Here is a 16,480-nt window from a genome sequence, read left to right on the forward strand (position 1 = left end):
CTGCGGGTGAGATCAGCCTCCCCGTCCTGCCACCGTGGAGAGGGAGCAGTGATTTGTGCCTCGGGGGGACACTCCAGCTGCGTGGGGTGCCCCCTGCTGCAGGTGACCTGAACACAGTGGCCCAGGGCTTGGCGGGGTGCCCTGGCCTCCCAGGGAGGGCACCAGCCCCAGGAGAGACCCGCCCTCGCTCTGCACTGCTGCGTCTGTATCGGGGAGGCTGGAGGGCGTCCTGCTGCGGCGGGAAGGGTGGAGGAACCACGTGGGCTCTGTGTTTCCCGTGGATATTTGTGGCTCATGGCTGTGGGCGGAGAAAGGCAGGCAGATGGCCGGGCTGGGCGACAGCAGTGGCCTGGACAGATCTCCCTCCAGCCTCTGAGTCCACCCCACACGGCTCTCTCACCCTGCACCGTCACTCCCAGCCAGGCCATGGCAGAAGCAGCGCGTGCAGGAGGAAGGACGCTCGCTGTTCTGAGCTGCCGAGGTTGGCAGGGCCGTTGCTGACTCCACAGTATCCAGCCTGTGTTGACCGACGTGTGATAACTGATGGCGCCGTTCCCTGGCCCGAGACCACCTCGGGCAGTGGAGGGCGGGGGTGGTGACTTGAGCCCAAGGAGGAACGGGGGCATTCCCAGGCCCTGGGCCTGAAGTGACCTCATGTTTCCAGAGTCCTCTGGCCCCCAAGCACATTCACACCTCAGACCATGTGTGGCATTGGGGACCTAACTCACACCTCAAGCCTCTGGCTCTTCCAGCATTTTCCAAAGGTGGTTCCCCTCACTTGTTGGGGTTTTTTTGAAACAGAGTCTTTCTTACTCTGTTGCCCACGTTGGAGGGCAGTGGTGCTGTCCCAGCTCACAGCAGCCTCGACCTCCTGAGCTCAGGTGATCCTCCCACCTCAGCCTCCCAAGTAGCTGGGACCACAGATGTGCGCCACCATGCCTATGTTTTGTTTTGTTTTGTTTTGTTTTTTGGTGCAGATGAGGCCTCGCTCTGTTGCCCAGGCTGGTCTTGAACTCCTGGGCTCAAACGATCCTCAGCCTCCCAAGGTGCTGGGATTGCAAAGTGCTGGGTGAGCCGCTGTGCCTGGCCTCCCCTCGCTTCTACTTGCCACCACTCCTGACTCTGGGGACACCCCCCACCTGCTTAGCACAGCAGCGTTCTTCCCAGCGGGGCAGGCGGCACTCAGCACTCAGAGACCACCCTTCTGTTGTCCGGCAGATACGGACCCAGCGTTAACCCTGGGCGGGCCTGCCTCACTCCGCTGATGGGGAGCTGGCTCTGACCTCATCTGCGACCAGTTAGAATTTTGCAGGGCGTGACCCAGATGGCCTTAACCACACGCACACTTCATTGGCTCCATACCCAGAAGACGCAGGATAGCGCCCGTGGGTCTCATCTTCACTCTCGTCCTTAACAAATAGAGCACCTGGCCTGTAATCCCAACACTTTGGGAGGCCGAGACGGGCGGATCACGAGGTCAGGAGATCGAGACCATCCTGGCGAACACGGTGAAACCCCGTCTCTACTAAAAATACAAAAACCTAGCCGGGCGAGGTGGCGGGCGCCTGTAGTCCCAGCTACTCAGAGGCTGAGGCAGGAGAATGGTGTAAACCCGGGAGGCGGAGCTTGCAGTGAGCTGAGATCCGGCCACTGTACTCCAGCCTGAGCAGCAGAGCGAGACTCCGTCTCAAAAAAAAAAAAAAAAAAAAAAACCCAAATAGAGCACCTGTCGTGTGTCAGTGACGCAAAAAACTTTCGCCTCCACGGACCTACTGCCGAATGTCTAGGAGAGGGCGTGGCGGCAGAGAGAGAGTGAGCACATCATGAAACAAACAGCAGGGGCTGAGAAAAAGGGGCAGAGAGGTGGGGAGGAAGGGCTTGGACTGGGGTGCCGGGGGCCAGAGTGGGGCCTGCCCATTAGAGATGCAGCTTCCATCCCAGAGGTTATCTTCTGGTCCAGTGTGGCTGCTGAGGTTCCGGCCATCACATCAGCATCTCAGGAGAGAACTAGGTGGGAAGGAGAGAAGGGCAAATATGCAGGTACTCCAGCTGCCTGTTGCCCATCTAGGGAGTCTTCCCTGAGTTCCACCCCACAGCTTCTGCTTGTGACTCATGGGGGAGAGCTGGCATTGTGGCCACACCCAGCTGCAGGGTGCTGGGAGCACCTCTTAGCCATGCACGTCAGCACCCCCATACGATCCAGTGTCCACTCCTAACGAGAGCGGGAGGCAGCCTGGGGAGTGCGTCCTAGCAGGCCAGCCCTCGGGCTGCAGAGTCAGCTCGGTCTCAGGCTCCAGTCCTTGCTGGCTGGCCTCAGGCAAGTCGCTCCCCCTCTCTGAGCCTCTCTTTCCACATCTGTAAAACGCAGCGACACGTCGTCAGGTCCTGGGGCTGTTGGGCAGACGGAAGCCAGTGCCATCTGTGTGTCCAGCAGCTCAGGGCCCGCTGACCTGCCTCCTCTGCTTCCAGTATTCCCTGTGCAATGAGCCGCTGATCGAGCTGTCCAACCCGGGTGCCAGCGGCTCCCTCTTCTACGTCACCAGCGACGACGAGTTCATCATCAAGACTGTCATGCACAAGGAGGCTGAGTTCCTGCAGAAGCTGCTCCCCGGCTACTACATGGTGCGTGGCTCGCCCTGCGGGGTGGACGGCTCCTCCATCAGCCCCCTTCTCCCGGCCGACAGGAGCAGATGTCTGCAAGGCTTGGGCAAGCAGGCGTCCTTGGGGCGCAGCGAGAGGCATCTTGGGCCCCAGGGACTCACCCTCGGGGGTCCCCCGTCAGGCTTCACCAGCACCAGTCACCAGTGTTCAGGAGCTGCCCTCTCTTCCTCCTGTGGCCACACGCCCTGAGGGCCATCCCCGGGCAGGGCTGGGTGGGCATCGGCTCCTGCCTGCCTCCCCATCCCCACCTGGCCAACACCCCTATGAGCCGTGGGCCCCAGAAGCGGCGGCCCGTGGACAGTGTCTCTCAGCTGCCACGGAGGCCCAAGCAGCCCAAGGGTGCCTCAGAGGGATCCAGAGAGGAGGGGACGGGCCACCGGCTGGCACCCCACAAAAGACCAGCTGCTCGGGCAGGCGTGAGGCAGCTCCATCCGGCCCCCCTCTCACCCCGCGTGACTCACAGAAAGGGCGCGTCAGGCCCCGGGAGCGGGAGGAGGAGCCGGCGGCTGCGGCTGTGTTCCCTGGTCTGGGATTCCGGTACTCGCCCAGACGAGGTGGGCGCCTCCCATGTGGCCGGGCCTGAGCTGCTGCCCGGCTCTGGGCAGCGCCGTGCAACCTGTGACTCAGTTTCTCCTTTGAGCCCTCCTCCATCCACTCTCTGTGATGCTTAGTGAGGGGCCCGGGCTCCCTCGATCAGGCTCAGCAAACTCAATCTTTAAAGGCCCAGAGAGTGAGTGCTTTTGGCTCTGCGAGCCAGTGTCCTATGTCTCCAGGCCTCAGCTCTGCCTGTGTGGCACCAAGCCGCCATGACCACATGAGAATGTACGGGCACGGCCATGTGCCCATACGTGTTATGTATAGACCAAGAAATGCAAATTCCATATCACTTTCACGTGTCATCAAAGACTATTCTCTATTTCCCCACTTATTTATCTATTTATTTATTTATTTATTTATTTATTTATTTATTGAGACGGAGTCTCACTCTGTCGCCCAGGCTGGAGTGCAGTGGCGCGATCTCGGCTCACTGCAGTCTCCCACTCCCAAGTTCAAGCCATTCTCCTGCTTCAGCCTCCCAAGCAGCTGGGACTACAGGCGCCCGCCACCACGCCCAGCTATTTTTTTATTTTTAGTAGAGACAGGGTTTCACCGTGTTAGTCAGGATGGTCTCGATCTCCTGATGTCATGATCTGCCTGTCTCGGCCTCCCAAAGTGCTGGGATTACAGGTGGGAGCCACCACGTCTGGCCTCTTCACCACTTTTTTTTTTTTTTTTTTGAGATGGAGTCTTGCTCTGTCGCCAAGGCTGGAATGCAATGGCACAATCTCGGCTCACTGCAACCTCCATCTCCCAGGTTCAAGCGATTCACCTGCCTCAGCCTCAAAAGTAGCTGGGATTACAGGCATGTGCCACCACGCCCAGCTAATTTTTATTTTTAATAGAGACGGGGTTTCACCGTGTTGGCTAGGCCAACTCCTGACCTCAGGTGATCCACCCACCTCGGCCTCCCAAAGTGCTAGGATTACAGGCGTGAGCCACCGCACCCGGCCCTCTCCACTTTTTAAAACTGGAAAAACCATTCTTAGCTCATAGCCCTATAAAAATAGGTGGCATCCAGATTTGGCCCAGGGGCTGGAGTTTGCTGAGCCTGCCCAGGCTGGTGCCTGAGGCCGTGCCCCCGACTTCTCTCCCTGTGGGTCCATCCCAACCCCAAAACCTGGGCAGCAAACCACTGGGTTCGTTATTGAGAGGCTCTGGGCAGGGGGAGCTGTTGATTCACTTGGGTGCCCCTGGGTCACCCAGTGCCTGCTTGGGGTCTACAGGGCAGAACAGGACCCAGACCTGTGCCTGGGGACCCAGATTTGGAGTGAAGGTCCGAGTTGATCAGTCCAACACAGCAAAGCATAACCAACATAGAGGCTGGGCTCACGCCCGGAGTCCTGGCACTTTGGGAGGCTGAGCTGGGAGGATGGTTTGGGCCCTGGAGGTTGAGGCTGCAGTGAGCTGTGATCGCACCATTGCACTCCAGCCTGGGCGACAGAGTGAGACCCTGTCTCAAGAAAATACATGTGTGTGTGCACACTGTGTGTATGTGCATGTGTGTGTGTGCGTGTGTGCATATACATATATGTATGTGTACGTATGTATTTTAGGATAGAGCATTGTGTTTCCGGCCTCCAGACCTCCCAACAGGCAAGCCCAGCCAGGGCGATGTCCTGTGGGCAGGCAGGGAGTGTGGAAGCCTCTGATGGAACAGAAGCGCCTGCCTCGGGGCCTGGCTCTCCTGGAGCTCACAGTTGGGCGGGGAGACCCTGTGGCCTGTGAGAGTCGGGGTGCTGTGGGAAGGTCAGCTGGGCACCTGCAGAGGAAAGAGGTCCCTGAGGGCGTCTGGGGAGAGAGGGGGGCTGACCAGGGGCATCCATGAGCCCCCTAAGGCAGAGGCCAGCTCTGCCCGCCCCCGTAGGTCTGTGGCCCGGCCGCCCTCCATGACGTCCCCTCTTCCCCTGGCAGAACCTTAACCAGAACCCGCGGACGCTGCTACCCAAGTTCTACGGGCTGTACTGCGTGCAGTCGGGGGGCAAGAACATCCGCGTGGTGGTCATGAACAACATCCTGCCCCGCGTGGTCAAGATGCACCTCAAGTTCGACCTCAAGGGCTCCACCTACAAGCGGCGCGCCAGCAAGAAGGAGAAGGAGAAGAGCTTCCCCACCTACAAGGACCTGGACTTCATGCAGGACATGCCCGAGGGGCTCCTGCTGGACGCCGACACCTTCAGCGCCCTGGTCAAGACGCTGCAGCGGGACTGTCTGGTGAGGGCCCGGCCCGGGCGGGGGAGGGAGGGTGGCAGGTGGGACTGCCTGGTGAGGCCACGGTCCAGGCAGGCAGGGCCAGGGAGGGTGCCAGGCTGAGGCCCAGCTGCCCTGCAGCCCACAGCAGGCCCCACCCCAACGTGGGATCCGGAAGCAGCTCAGGCTTTTATGGTCTTAACCTAAAACGTGGTTGGACACTGGCTCATGCCTGGGATCCCAGCACTTTGGGAGGCAGGCAGATGGCTTGAGCCCAGGGGTTCAAGACCAGCGTGGGCAACATTGTGAGACCCTGTCTCACAAAGAAAACAGGAAACTTATGTCTCCAGACCCAGCCCTTGGGGGTTGGGAGTGTCTGCACCGCGAAGAAGCGGTTCCTCTGGAGGTTACATGGTGGCAGTGGTAGAGTCCCCCCACCCCCCCAAGAAGAGAGCCCAGCCTTCAGATGCTGTGGTCACGAGCCCAGAGCTCCCGGCCAGCCATGAGAGCTTGTGCCTCAGTTTCCTCACCCATCAAATGGGATGACTGCCCGCTCTGCAGGCCATGGCAAGGGCCCATGTCTGTCCGGTGGGGGGTCTGGCTCCTGTCCCCGTGGAGCCTGCACCGGCTCTGTATTAGGGAAAGAACGATGCACGCAGCTCTTCCTCTCCCTGTGTTAGCTCCATCGTCCCCGCCCCACCCCGGCAGCTTCGAGGCATGGAGCCAAGGAGGGAGGCCCCAGCCTGTCAGCTCCCAGCTCCCCCATTCCACCCAGGCCCTCCTGCTGACCACCCCTAGCTCCCCGACCCCTTTGAGAACTTGACCCACACCCCCAGAGAACTGTGCAGACCGCTCAGGGGCCTCAAGGCTAACCTGGGCATCCACGCACCTGGGTGTCACCTGTCAGGCTGGCAGGTCCTTGCCCACGGGCCTGGGCTGGTCAGAGCATAGGCCTGGCCCCCTGTCTCTCAGGAAGGAGCAAAGCCAGGGAGGGAGTCCCCGTCCCAGTGCCTGGGGCGGCCTGCTGTGAGGCTGGAAGCCCCACTCTGGCCCGCCTTGATGCCGCTGTGTGACCGCAGCCCCTCCATCCCTCGGGATAATACTAGAACCCCCACCCCTGCATGGCCGTGGGACTCCATCCCTCACACCCGAGCCCACGGAGCTGTCCAGGCTGAGGCCCCCATAAGCTCCAGGAGCTGTGGTGGGGGTGGAGACAGCTGACGGCATGGTGTGCTCCTGCCCATCTGTCCCGCCAGGTCCTGGAGAGCTTCAAGATCATGGACTACAGCCTGCTGCTGGGTGTGCACAACATCGACCAGCACGAGCGTGAGCGGCAGGCGCAGGGCGCCCGGGGCACCTCGGACGAGAAGCGGCCAGTAGGCCAGAAGGCGCTCTACTCCACGGCCATGGAGTCCATCCAGGGCGGCGCCGCGCGCGGAGAACCCATCGAGTCGGATGACACGTAGGTGGGCGGGGGGCCTCCGAACCCCTCCCGCTTCCCTTCCCCACAGGCTCCGGTCCCCCATCCCCGGCTCAAGTGTGAAAACAGGCAGGGAAGGCTGGCGAGGGCATCCGCGGCGACAGAGAGAGTCTGAGAGCCTCACGCCAGGGCCTCAGAGCGAAAACAGGCAGGGAGGGCTGGCGAGGGCATCCATGGTGACAGACAGAGTCTGAGAGCCTCACGCCAGGGCCTTAGAGCAAAGCCAGGCCATAGTGCGGGCCGCAGGCTGAGTGCTGGGTTCCGGGTCTTGGCTTGCAATGGTGGTAGCATTTCCCATTCACCCGTGAGTGGGCCGAGGCCACTGGCCACCCACAGGAATGAGATAGAGATAGCGTTTCCCCGTGGCACTCAGAGGGGTCCACTCGCTGCCCGTGCAGACAGGAGCCACAGAGGTGTGGAAGGTGCATGGGAGGCCAGAGGGATCGGGCGAGGCAGGGCTCACAGCAGGACACAGCCCACGAAAAGGAGGGACTGCAAAATCTGATTCCACACAGATCAAAGTGACTGCTGGCCAGGCACGGTGGCTCATGCCTGTGCTCCCAGTACTTCGGGAGGCCAAGGTGGGAGGACTACCTCAGCCCTGGAGTTCAGTACCCACCTGGGCAGCATAGCGAGACCCCCTCTCTACAATAAATATAAAACTTAGCTGGGCATGGTGGCATGTGCACCTGTAGTCCCAACTATTTAGGAGACTGAAGGTGTGGCAGGCGTGAGCGTGGCAGGCGGAGGTTGCGGTGAGCCGAGATCACACCGCTGCACTCCAGCTTGGGCGTCAGGGTGAGACCCTGTCTTAAAAAAAAAAAAAATGCTGCCACAGAAGATGGAAACGGTGGTAGAGAGAGGAGGCCACACCTCAGTGGCCTACAGTTATGTCTCTGCTGGACACTAGGGGCAGAGGGAGCAGACCGGCCCTGCCCTCACAGGGCTCAGGGCTTGGTTGGGGAGATTCTCACAGAGCCCTTCGGGGACACTATGAATGTTAGGGCCAGGTCATTCGCTGGTATGGGGCTGTCCTGGGGCTGTCCTGGGCACTGCAGGGTGCTGAGCAGCGTCCTGGGCCTCCACCCACTCCGGGCCAGGAGCACCCCCCAGTTGTGACAACCACAGATGTCCCCAGATGTGGCCCCAGGGGGCGGGTTGGACAGGTGTTGTATAGCAGTGCTGAGATTGTGCCCTGGTCACAGCAGCACCCTGACAGTGGGGGCAGGCCCGAGCCTTCACTTTGGTACCTGTTCGGTCCTCACAGCAGCCTTGGAGGAGGGAGGTGGGCTTCCCCCGTTTCCAGCTGAGGAAGTAGGCTCCTAGGTTGGGGGGCAGCCTTCCCCAGCGGAGCCACGCAGGTGTGGAACCAAGTTCCACCTGGCCTGGCCCCAGGGGCGGTGCTGGCTTGCACTAGGCCACCAGCTGGGCTTTGGTTTGCAAAGGTGGTGGTATTTCCCATGGATGGCAGAGGAGGAGCCGGGGCCCCAACCAGGGTGTAGCTGTGGGGAGTGCGGGAGCCAAGGCCAGGCACAGCTCCCCCTCAGACCATCCTGGCGTTTGTAGGGTCTTCGTGGGCCTGGCAGGGGAGCAGGTGAGCGCACCAGCCTGTGGTGTGAGCAGAGCGTGCAGGGCCCCGGCCCAGCGGGTTTGGCTCCTGGTGGCTTCAGGATGGCTGCTGCACGTGTGGCCTCACTAACTGCGCTGGGCATGGTGCCGGGTGACAATTAACTCCCCAGGCTGTACCTGAGACCCCGTGGCCCTACCTGGGCATGCAGCGTGCATGTGTGTGCACGTACATGTGTGTGCATGTGTGTGTCCATGCACACGTGTGTGGTGGCAGGGTATGTGCCCGGGCCTGCTAGCTGGGACTCCTCAGCAGCGCCTGGGCCTGGGTTTGAGACTGGGGATGATGGAGGGACATCAGGACGGAGATTCCCGGGTGCCAGGCCCCACTCCAAGAGCTTGGCCGAGCTGCCACCCATGGGAGCAGGTGGACTCCCCAGCCCCAGAGTCCCCAGCCCTGCCTGCCCCGAGTCCCGGCTCTGTGGGATGCTGACGGTGCCCTCATCCTCTCTCCCCAGGATGGGCGGGATCCCCGCTGTGAACGGCCGCGGGGAGCGGCTGCTACTGCACATTGGCATCATTGATATCCTGCAATCCTACAGGTGGGTGCCAGGGTCTGCAGTCCCACGGGGGGTGCCCGGGTCTGCAGTCCTACAGGTGGACGCCCCGGGTCTGCAGCCCCACAGGTGGATGCCCCGGGTCTGCAGCCCCACAGGTGGGTGGGTGCCCCCAGGACACCCATGCACAGAGGCGCTTGCCTGTGGAAACAGCTGCACCAGCAGCTCTCGGGGCTTCCTCAACCTTCTGGAAAGCTCTTGCTTGGCTGCCCCTTCTTGAGCCCTAAAGGAAGGTGTCTGGTCGCCTTGAAAATCCAGAGTGAGTTGGGCGTAGTGGTCCACACCTGTAATCTAGCGCTGTGGGAGGCCGAGGCGGGAGGATCGCTTGAGCCCAGGAGTTTGAGACCAGCCTGGGCAACATAGCAAGACCCCGTCTCTACGAAATATCAAAAAAATTAACCGAGCTTGGTCGTGCTCCTGCAGTCCCAGCTACTCAGGAGGCTGAGGCAGGAGGATTCCTTGGGCCCAAGAGTTCAGGGCTGCAGCAGTGAGCTGTGATGGCTGCGCTGCACTCCAGGCTGGGTGACAGAGCAAGACCCTGTCTCAAAAAAAAAAAAAGAAAACAGAAAATCTAAGGAGTGGGTTTGAGGCCTCCCTTTGGGGCTCGAATATTTGTTTTTTGGTTTTTCATTTGTTTGTTTTGAGACAAAGTCTCGCTCTGTCACTCAGGCTGAAGAGCAGTGGTGCGATCTTGGCTCACTGCAGCTTCCGCCTTCTGAGTCGACCCTATTCTCCCGCCTCAGCCTCCCGAGTAGCTGGGATTACTGGCACGCGCCACCATGCTTGGCTAATTTTTGTATTTTTAGTAGAGACGGGGTTTCACCATGTTGACCAGGCTGGTCTCGGACTCCTGACCTCAGGTGATCCACCTACCTTGGCCTCCCAAAGTGCTGGGATTACAGGTGTGAGCTACCGTGCTTGGCTGGGGCTCTAGAATATTGAAAGACAGGGTCACTCTCTAGGTACTATGGACATTGGGACCAGATGGTTCTCTGGAGTGGGGCCGTCCTGGGCACTGCAGGGTACTAAGCAGAGAGCCTCCACCCACTGCCTGCCAGGAGCGCCTGCCACCCTGAGTTTTGACAGCCACGATTGCTCAAGGCCATGGCCCAGTGTCCTCGGGGGTGCACAGTGGCCCCTGAGTGAGGCGGCCTGGCAAGGGCTTGGCTGATGTCAGCTGCCACTCCGGGCGCTCTCTCCACAGGTTCATCAAGAAGCTGGAGCACACCTGGAAGGCCCTCGTCCATGATGGGGTGAGCGCCTGCACCCCTCCTCCCATCCTTCCTCTGTCCTCCTGGTGGTCGTCCTGGCCTTCCTCCCATCCATCACTCCACAAACGCAGACTACCTCCTGGGGCCAAGCATTGAGGACTAACTAACAGCCTGTAGAATCCAAGATCCCAACAGGCACCCCCATTTTTCAAGAGTGTGTAGAAGGTCCAGGCAGGAGCTTCCAGAACAAGCATTGAGCATGTCAGGGTGGCGGCCAGCAGAGGCCTCTGGGGATGTCTTAGACCTTGCCAAGGCCCAGAACCCGAGCCTAGGGCAGATAGGAGTGCTGTCTTGCTCTGAGGAGGCCGGCCAGGGTGTCCTGTGCTGCCACCCTACATCGCTGGGGTTGTCCTTGTCCCCTGGCCCACAGTGGCCGGGCACCGCCTCCCACTGCAGCCTTCAAGGGTGGAGTCATTCACAGTCCTGGTATGTGGCCACCCCTCACCCAAGGAGGCTGGGAAAGGAGGCTGCATTCTGGGAGGCCAAGGGTCACATCCCAGCAGGGCCCCAGCCAGACCATCCTACCTCAGCCTCCCCTACAAGTCCATGTGGGCCACTGCGCCTGGCCGGAATACTTTATTCATAGCTGGTTGAAAAAGTCAAAAATGCGAATAGGTCTCTGGCGGAAAAGCTTCCACCCATTCCCTGGCACCCAGTCTCCCTCCCCAGAGGGAGCCACTGTCCCCTGTTCCGTGAGCCCCTCCCAGGAAGCCACAGCACCATGGACCCATCTCGAGCCTTTTCACACAGAAGGTGCCCCCCGCACACATACAGCGTCTGTCCAGGGCTGTCTCCAGCTGTTGGTTGATGCACCCTCTGCCCCCGGGCACCCCCAACTCTCTTCCAGGATACGGTGTCTGTCCACCGCCCCAGCTTCTATGCCGAGCGCTTTTTCAAGTTCATGAGCAACACAGTCTTTCGGAAGAACTCCTGTAAGCCACCTGAGCCCCACGAGGCGGGAGGGACCCCGGGGGAGGCCGAGAGCCCCGCGGGGCAGGAGGGACCCGGGAGGCCAAGAGCCCTGTGAGGTGGGAGGGACCCCAGGGGAGGCCGAGAGCCCTGTGGGGCGGGAGGGACTCTGGGGGAGGCAGTAAACCCAGAGCCCCTGTGTCCCCCTCAGACCAGGCCTCATCCAGAGGCAGGATAGTCGGGACATTTGCTCTGCACAGGAGCCACCGCCGGAGCCTGACTCCTGAATCCTGGCCTGGCCTCGTCCTGCCTTGTGGCCTTGAACAGGCACTTCCCTCTGTGCCTCGGTTTCCCCATTGGCACAGCACTGTGAGGGTACAGTGCTGATATATGGGATGGGCGGGCCTGGCCCAGCAGGCAGCTCATTGTGTGGGGCTCCAACAGCATCACCATCACCACGGAAACGCATCCCGGGCAGGGAACCCAGGAGGCTGGCATAGCAGGGCGTGGCCGGGGAGGTCACAGGGCAAACAATGGTGGGGAAGGTGGGGACTCAGGGTTCACCCACAGGGTACCCAGGGGAGGTCCCCATTTCTCAGGGCTCAGCTTCCCCTCATGGGCCACTGTAGCATCTGGACGCAGACTCAGGGTTCCAGGCCCCCGCACAGACCTCAGCCCATGGCCCACCTGCTGCCAGACGGGTTCCTCCCTGGGGTCTGTTTCTCAGCCACCCTCCCCAGTAGAAGGCTCTCGGGCTCCCCAGCATCCTGCATGGGCCTGGCACACAGAGGTGCTTGGGAAGTGTTGGGTGGGCATGAATGATCTGCGGGTCCGCACCCACGGGGTTGCTGCTGGGAGACAGCAGGGACAGGCACGCCAGTGCCCGGCACTTGCAGTCAGGCTGCTCTTCCCGGCCTGCACACCTACCTGCTCCCGGCCCCGAGGCCAGGGACCCCCTCTCATTGACACCGTGGGAATTGGCAGACACCACGCATCGGGATCTGTCTCCAGAGAGCTGGCTGTCGAGCCTGTCCCCGCACCCCACCCTCTGGGACTGATGCCACAGGATCATTCCCAGTCATCCAGGGCTGTTTGCCAGCCTTTGGTGACTGTAGGAAGCTGCACAAGGCAAACTGAGCACCTACTGTTTACCAGGAGCTGTGTGGGTCATTCTGGGGGCAGAGGTCACAAGAGCTTGGTGAGGAGGCAGAGCTCGCACAACACTGAGGACAGGCCCGGCCCTGTGTGGGCATCACCTGCTGCACCACACCCCACTGCTGAGATCGGCCAACGGGGCCCAGAGAGACTGAGCCACACAGTCAGCGGGCGAGCCTGGATCTGGGCTCAGGCCCTACGTGCTGAACCATTGGCTTCTCTAACCACAATACCTGGTGCTGTCTAAGACTGTCAGTGTCCATCTGAAAATGGGGGCCCTGCCCGGGCTGGGCCACACATGGAAGGGGATAAAGCCTGCAGGCATCCCTGGCCAGCTGGATAGACGGGAGTCACAGGTCTGCAGGACCCCGGGAGGGGCAGGCACTGTGCCAGGGTCCCAGTGTGTGTCATAGAGACGGTCGGGTGGGCAGGACAGGCAACTCAGGCTCTCAGTCCCTCCGCGGGCAGAGCCCGGTTTTCCACCAAGAGGCTTGGCTGCTTCCTGGCCTCAGGGATGGGCAGGGGCCTGGTGGGTCTCAGGGACATGGGTATATTCGGGCAGCGGCCCTGTCTGGCCTTTGCTATGAGCCCCCAGCAGCCCCAAGCGCCAACACCCACCCTCCCCTGCAGCCCTGAAGTCCTCGCCCTCCAAGAAGGGGCGCGGCGGAGCCCTGCTGGCTGTGAAACCCCTGGGGCCCACAGCTGCCTTCTCGGCCAGCCAAATCCCCAGCGAGCGGGAGGAGGCCCAGTACGACCTGCGGGGGGCCCGCAGCTATCCCACGCTGGAGGACGAAGGTGAGGGGCAGAGGGCAGAGTGCGCCAGGGTGTGTCAGCAGCAGCCCAGTGGGTGGGGCGCCGCCTCATCCTGAGTACTCATCATTCAGTCTTCCCCTCCGGATCTGCGATCTGCAGAACCTCCTGCCCAGGGACTGGGGGCTTCTGGGACGGCCCCAGGGAAGAGCCCAGGGAGAGCTGAGTGTAGAAGGCTCCACTGCGTGGGGTGGTGACAGCTCCCGCCTTCTCTCACGGTCACTGTTATCTGAGGCGCACCAGGATGCCATCGAAGGCATACAGCCCCCAGGCTACGCCTGATGTCAGGGAGGGCAGGGGACAGAATGAAGGAATTGACATAGCCATGCAAGGGTCCTGGGGCAGGACCACACTGCTGGGGGAACAGCAAGGAGCCAACAGCAGGGAGGGGAAGAGAGGGAGAGGGGAAGAGAGCAGTGGGGAGGGGAAGAGGGTGGGGAGAGAGGGTAGGGAGGTGACGGGCCAGGCTGCACAGGGCCCTCTGGGCTGTGTAGGGCTGTGGATTCTATTTTGAGAGCGGTCAGAAGCCTTCGTGTGAAGGGGGGAGGTCGTCCTTCCCTGCCGTGTGGGGAGGTGGGCATGTCCAGGAGGCGGGCGGGCACTGGGCGTGGGTTCCCAGGGTGAGCCAAGCCTCAGGGAGAATCGACTGTGTGTGTTTGGGGGCCTGGAGGCTCCACAAGGTACCCACAGTCCTCTCCCCACAGGCCGGCCTGACCTTCTGCCCTGCACGCCACCTTCTTTTGAAGAAGCCACTACAGCTTCCATTGCCACCACTCTGTCATCCACATCCCTCTCCATTCCTGAGCGGTCCCCCTCGGAGACTTCAGAGCAACCTCGGTACAGGTGGGCGGAGGCATCCGCTGTGCACGTGGGCGGGGCATCTGCTGTGCATGTGGGCGGGGCATCCTATGTACAGAAGGGTGGGGCATCTGCTGTGCATGTGGGCGGAGCATCCGCTGTGCATGTGGGTGGGGCATTCTATGTACAGAAGAGGGGGGCATCTGTACAGGTGGGCGGGGCTGCCAGGTAGGCAGGCGGATAGGCAGGGCAGGTAGACTGAGCAGGCGGGCCATCCTCTTTCTGGGTGTCACCTGTTTGCTGTGTCTCTACAGGCGGCGCACACAGTCCTCCGGACAGGATGGCAGGTGAGACCCTGCCCCCTTCCCTCCCTGGGTCTCACCAGCTCCTCCTGCATAGCTCCCAGCTCCCATTCCCGCTCCCATTCCCGCTCCCCAGCCCATTCCTGCCCCCTAGTCCGTCTGCTCTCTGCCCATTCTTTCCTGGGAACAGATTTAAGGTTCCAGCACTCGGCCTCAGCGCTGCACACAATCTTGGAGCCACTTTGGTTTTCTTACACCCTGGGACAGCTGTGGCCTGTTGGATCCTTCTTTTTCTTCTTCTGTTAAGTTTTTTTTAACTTAAGATACAGCGGGAACATCGTGAAATGCTCCCCTCCTGCCCAAGGCCGGTCTCCTCCCCAGGAGCAACCACTGGGACTGTGGGTTTTGTCTCTTGGCAGATACTTTCTGGGAACACAGCAGACGTGCACCAGACTTTTGTTCCTCTTTTATTTTCACACCAGTGGGCACACCCGTGCGTGCCGCCCGCATGTTGCTGTTGTCACTCGACTGACGGGGATCTCGGGCGTGTGTGCACCGTTCCTGTCACGCCTGCGTGCCGTCCTTCCATCCCATGGACTGCACCTGGCTTTAATGCCCAGCCCTCGGGGACATTTGTGAGGTTCCCGGGGTCTCGCTCTTGTGAACACCGGGGCAGTGTCGAGGTGTTGCTTTCCTTAACGGTGTTTTAATCATTGCCGCCTGATGAAAGAAACCCCTTGGTGCCATGGGTGGGATGTGGCCCTCCCCTTGGTCCAGCGTGCCATTTGGAGAGGCTACACAGCCAGGCCCGGCTGCTGGGACGCTGATTCACCTGTGTCAGGGCCTCGGCTGCCAAGTGCAGGCACCCCCAGGGGGTGGGCAGGGTCTGTGGCACGCAAGCTGGTCGGTGCTGCCATTCGCTCATACGCCCTCAGAACCTGCTACACCCCAGGCCCTGCCAGCACCACAGTCACCAAGGGACCCAGGTGGACAGTCTCCCGGCTGGGAGTGACAGCCAGAAAGACCAGGCCCAAGCAGGAGGCTCCCAACTCCCCTCTGGGACTGGCCCTGGAGTTCACTGGGCACTCCTGGGGGTAGCACGGGGGGAAGCGAGGAGGGAAACTGAGACACAACCTCCCATTGCCTACAGGCCGCAGGAGGAGCCGCCTGCAGAAGAGGACCTGCAGCAGATTACGGTGCAGGTGGAGCCTGCGTGCAGTGTGGAGATCGTGGTCCCCAAAGAGGAGGACGAAGGGTGAGCCTGGCTTGGCGGGAGGTCAGGGCGCCCTCCCGCTGCGGACCGGGAGGAGCCAAGAGCATCCCGAGGTTTCGTCGTGAAGCCGTTCTTACTTACTGGGTTGTATTCGCAGACGGTGGATTTTCCCATAAGGTTATTTTTTGATTGAAGAGAGTGGTTCTTCACTAGCCGAGGTGATCCTGGCCCCCAGGGAAACTGGGCGATGCCTGGGGGCATTTGTGGCAGTGAGTGGTGGCCAGGGACGCTGCTCAGCATTAGCTTGCAGTGCCCAGGATGGCCTCACCCCAGAGAAGGACCTGGTTCCAGTATCCACAGGGCCCAGGCAAGAGACCCTGGGTTAAGGGCTGTGTAAGAACATCTCTGAACCTCCAAGCGTTTAACGAGTATTTTTTTTACCTTTTTAGTATTTATTTTGTTTTATTTTTAATTTTAATTAATTAATTTATTTATTTATTTATTTATTTATTTATTTATTTTTTTGAGATGGAGTCTCGCTCTGTCGCCCAGGCTGGAGTGCAGTGGCCGGATCTCAGCTCACTGCAAGCTCCGCCTCCCGAGTTCACGCCATTCTCCGGCCTCAGCCTCCCGAGTAGCTGGGACTACAGGCGCCCGCCACCTCACCCGGCTAGTTTTTTGTATTTCTTAATAGAGACGGGGTTTCACCGTGTTAGCCAGGATGGTCTCGATCTCCTGACCTCGTGATCCGCCCGTCTCGGCCTCCCAAAGTGCTGGGATTACAGGCTTGAGCCACCGCGCCCGGCCTATTTATTTATTTTTAATTTTTTTTGAGACAGAGTCTCGCTCTGTCACCCAGGTTGGGGTGCAGTGGCACAATCTCAGCTCACTGCAAGCTCTGCCTCCCGGGT

The 16,480-nt window shown here is 60.7% G+C and overlaps 1 protein-coding gene across 1 annotated transcript in view; it reads left to right on the plus strand.

The window, feature by feature from the left end:
• The window catches only part of LOC101026303 (phosphatidylinositol 4-phosphate 5-kinase type-1 gamma), a 52,839-nt gene extending 36,827 nt beyond the window's left edge, over positions 1–16,012 (plus strand). Inside the window, 10 exon segments of the mRNA XM_031660122.1 lie at positions 2,470–2,622; positions 5,173–5,472; positions 6,705–6,910; positions 9,013–9,096; positions 10,316–10,364; positions 11,230–11,314; positions 13,077–13,241; positions 13,961–14,099; positions 14,369–14,401; positions 15,507–16,012. Coding sequence (XP_031515982.1) covers positions 2,470–2,622; positions 5,173–5,472; positions 6,705–6,910; positions 9,013–9,096; positions 10,316–10,364; positions 11,230–11,314; positions 13,077–13,241; positions 13,961–14,099; positions 14,369–14,401; positions 15,507–15,615 — 1,323 coding nt within the window. The 3' untranslated portion in view covers positions 15,616–16,012.
• The last annotated feature ends 468 nt before the right edge of the window (positions 16,013–16,480 follow it).

Source organism: Papio anubis, chromosome 20 (assembly GCF_008728515.1).
Source record: "Papio anubis isolate 15944 chromosome 20, Panubis1.0, whole genome shotgun sequence".
Taxonomy (NCBI): domain Eukaryota; kingdom Metazoa; phylum Chordata; class Mammalia; order Primates; family Cercopithecidae; genus Papio; species Papio anubis.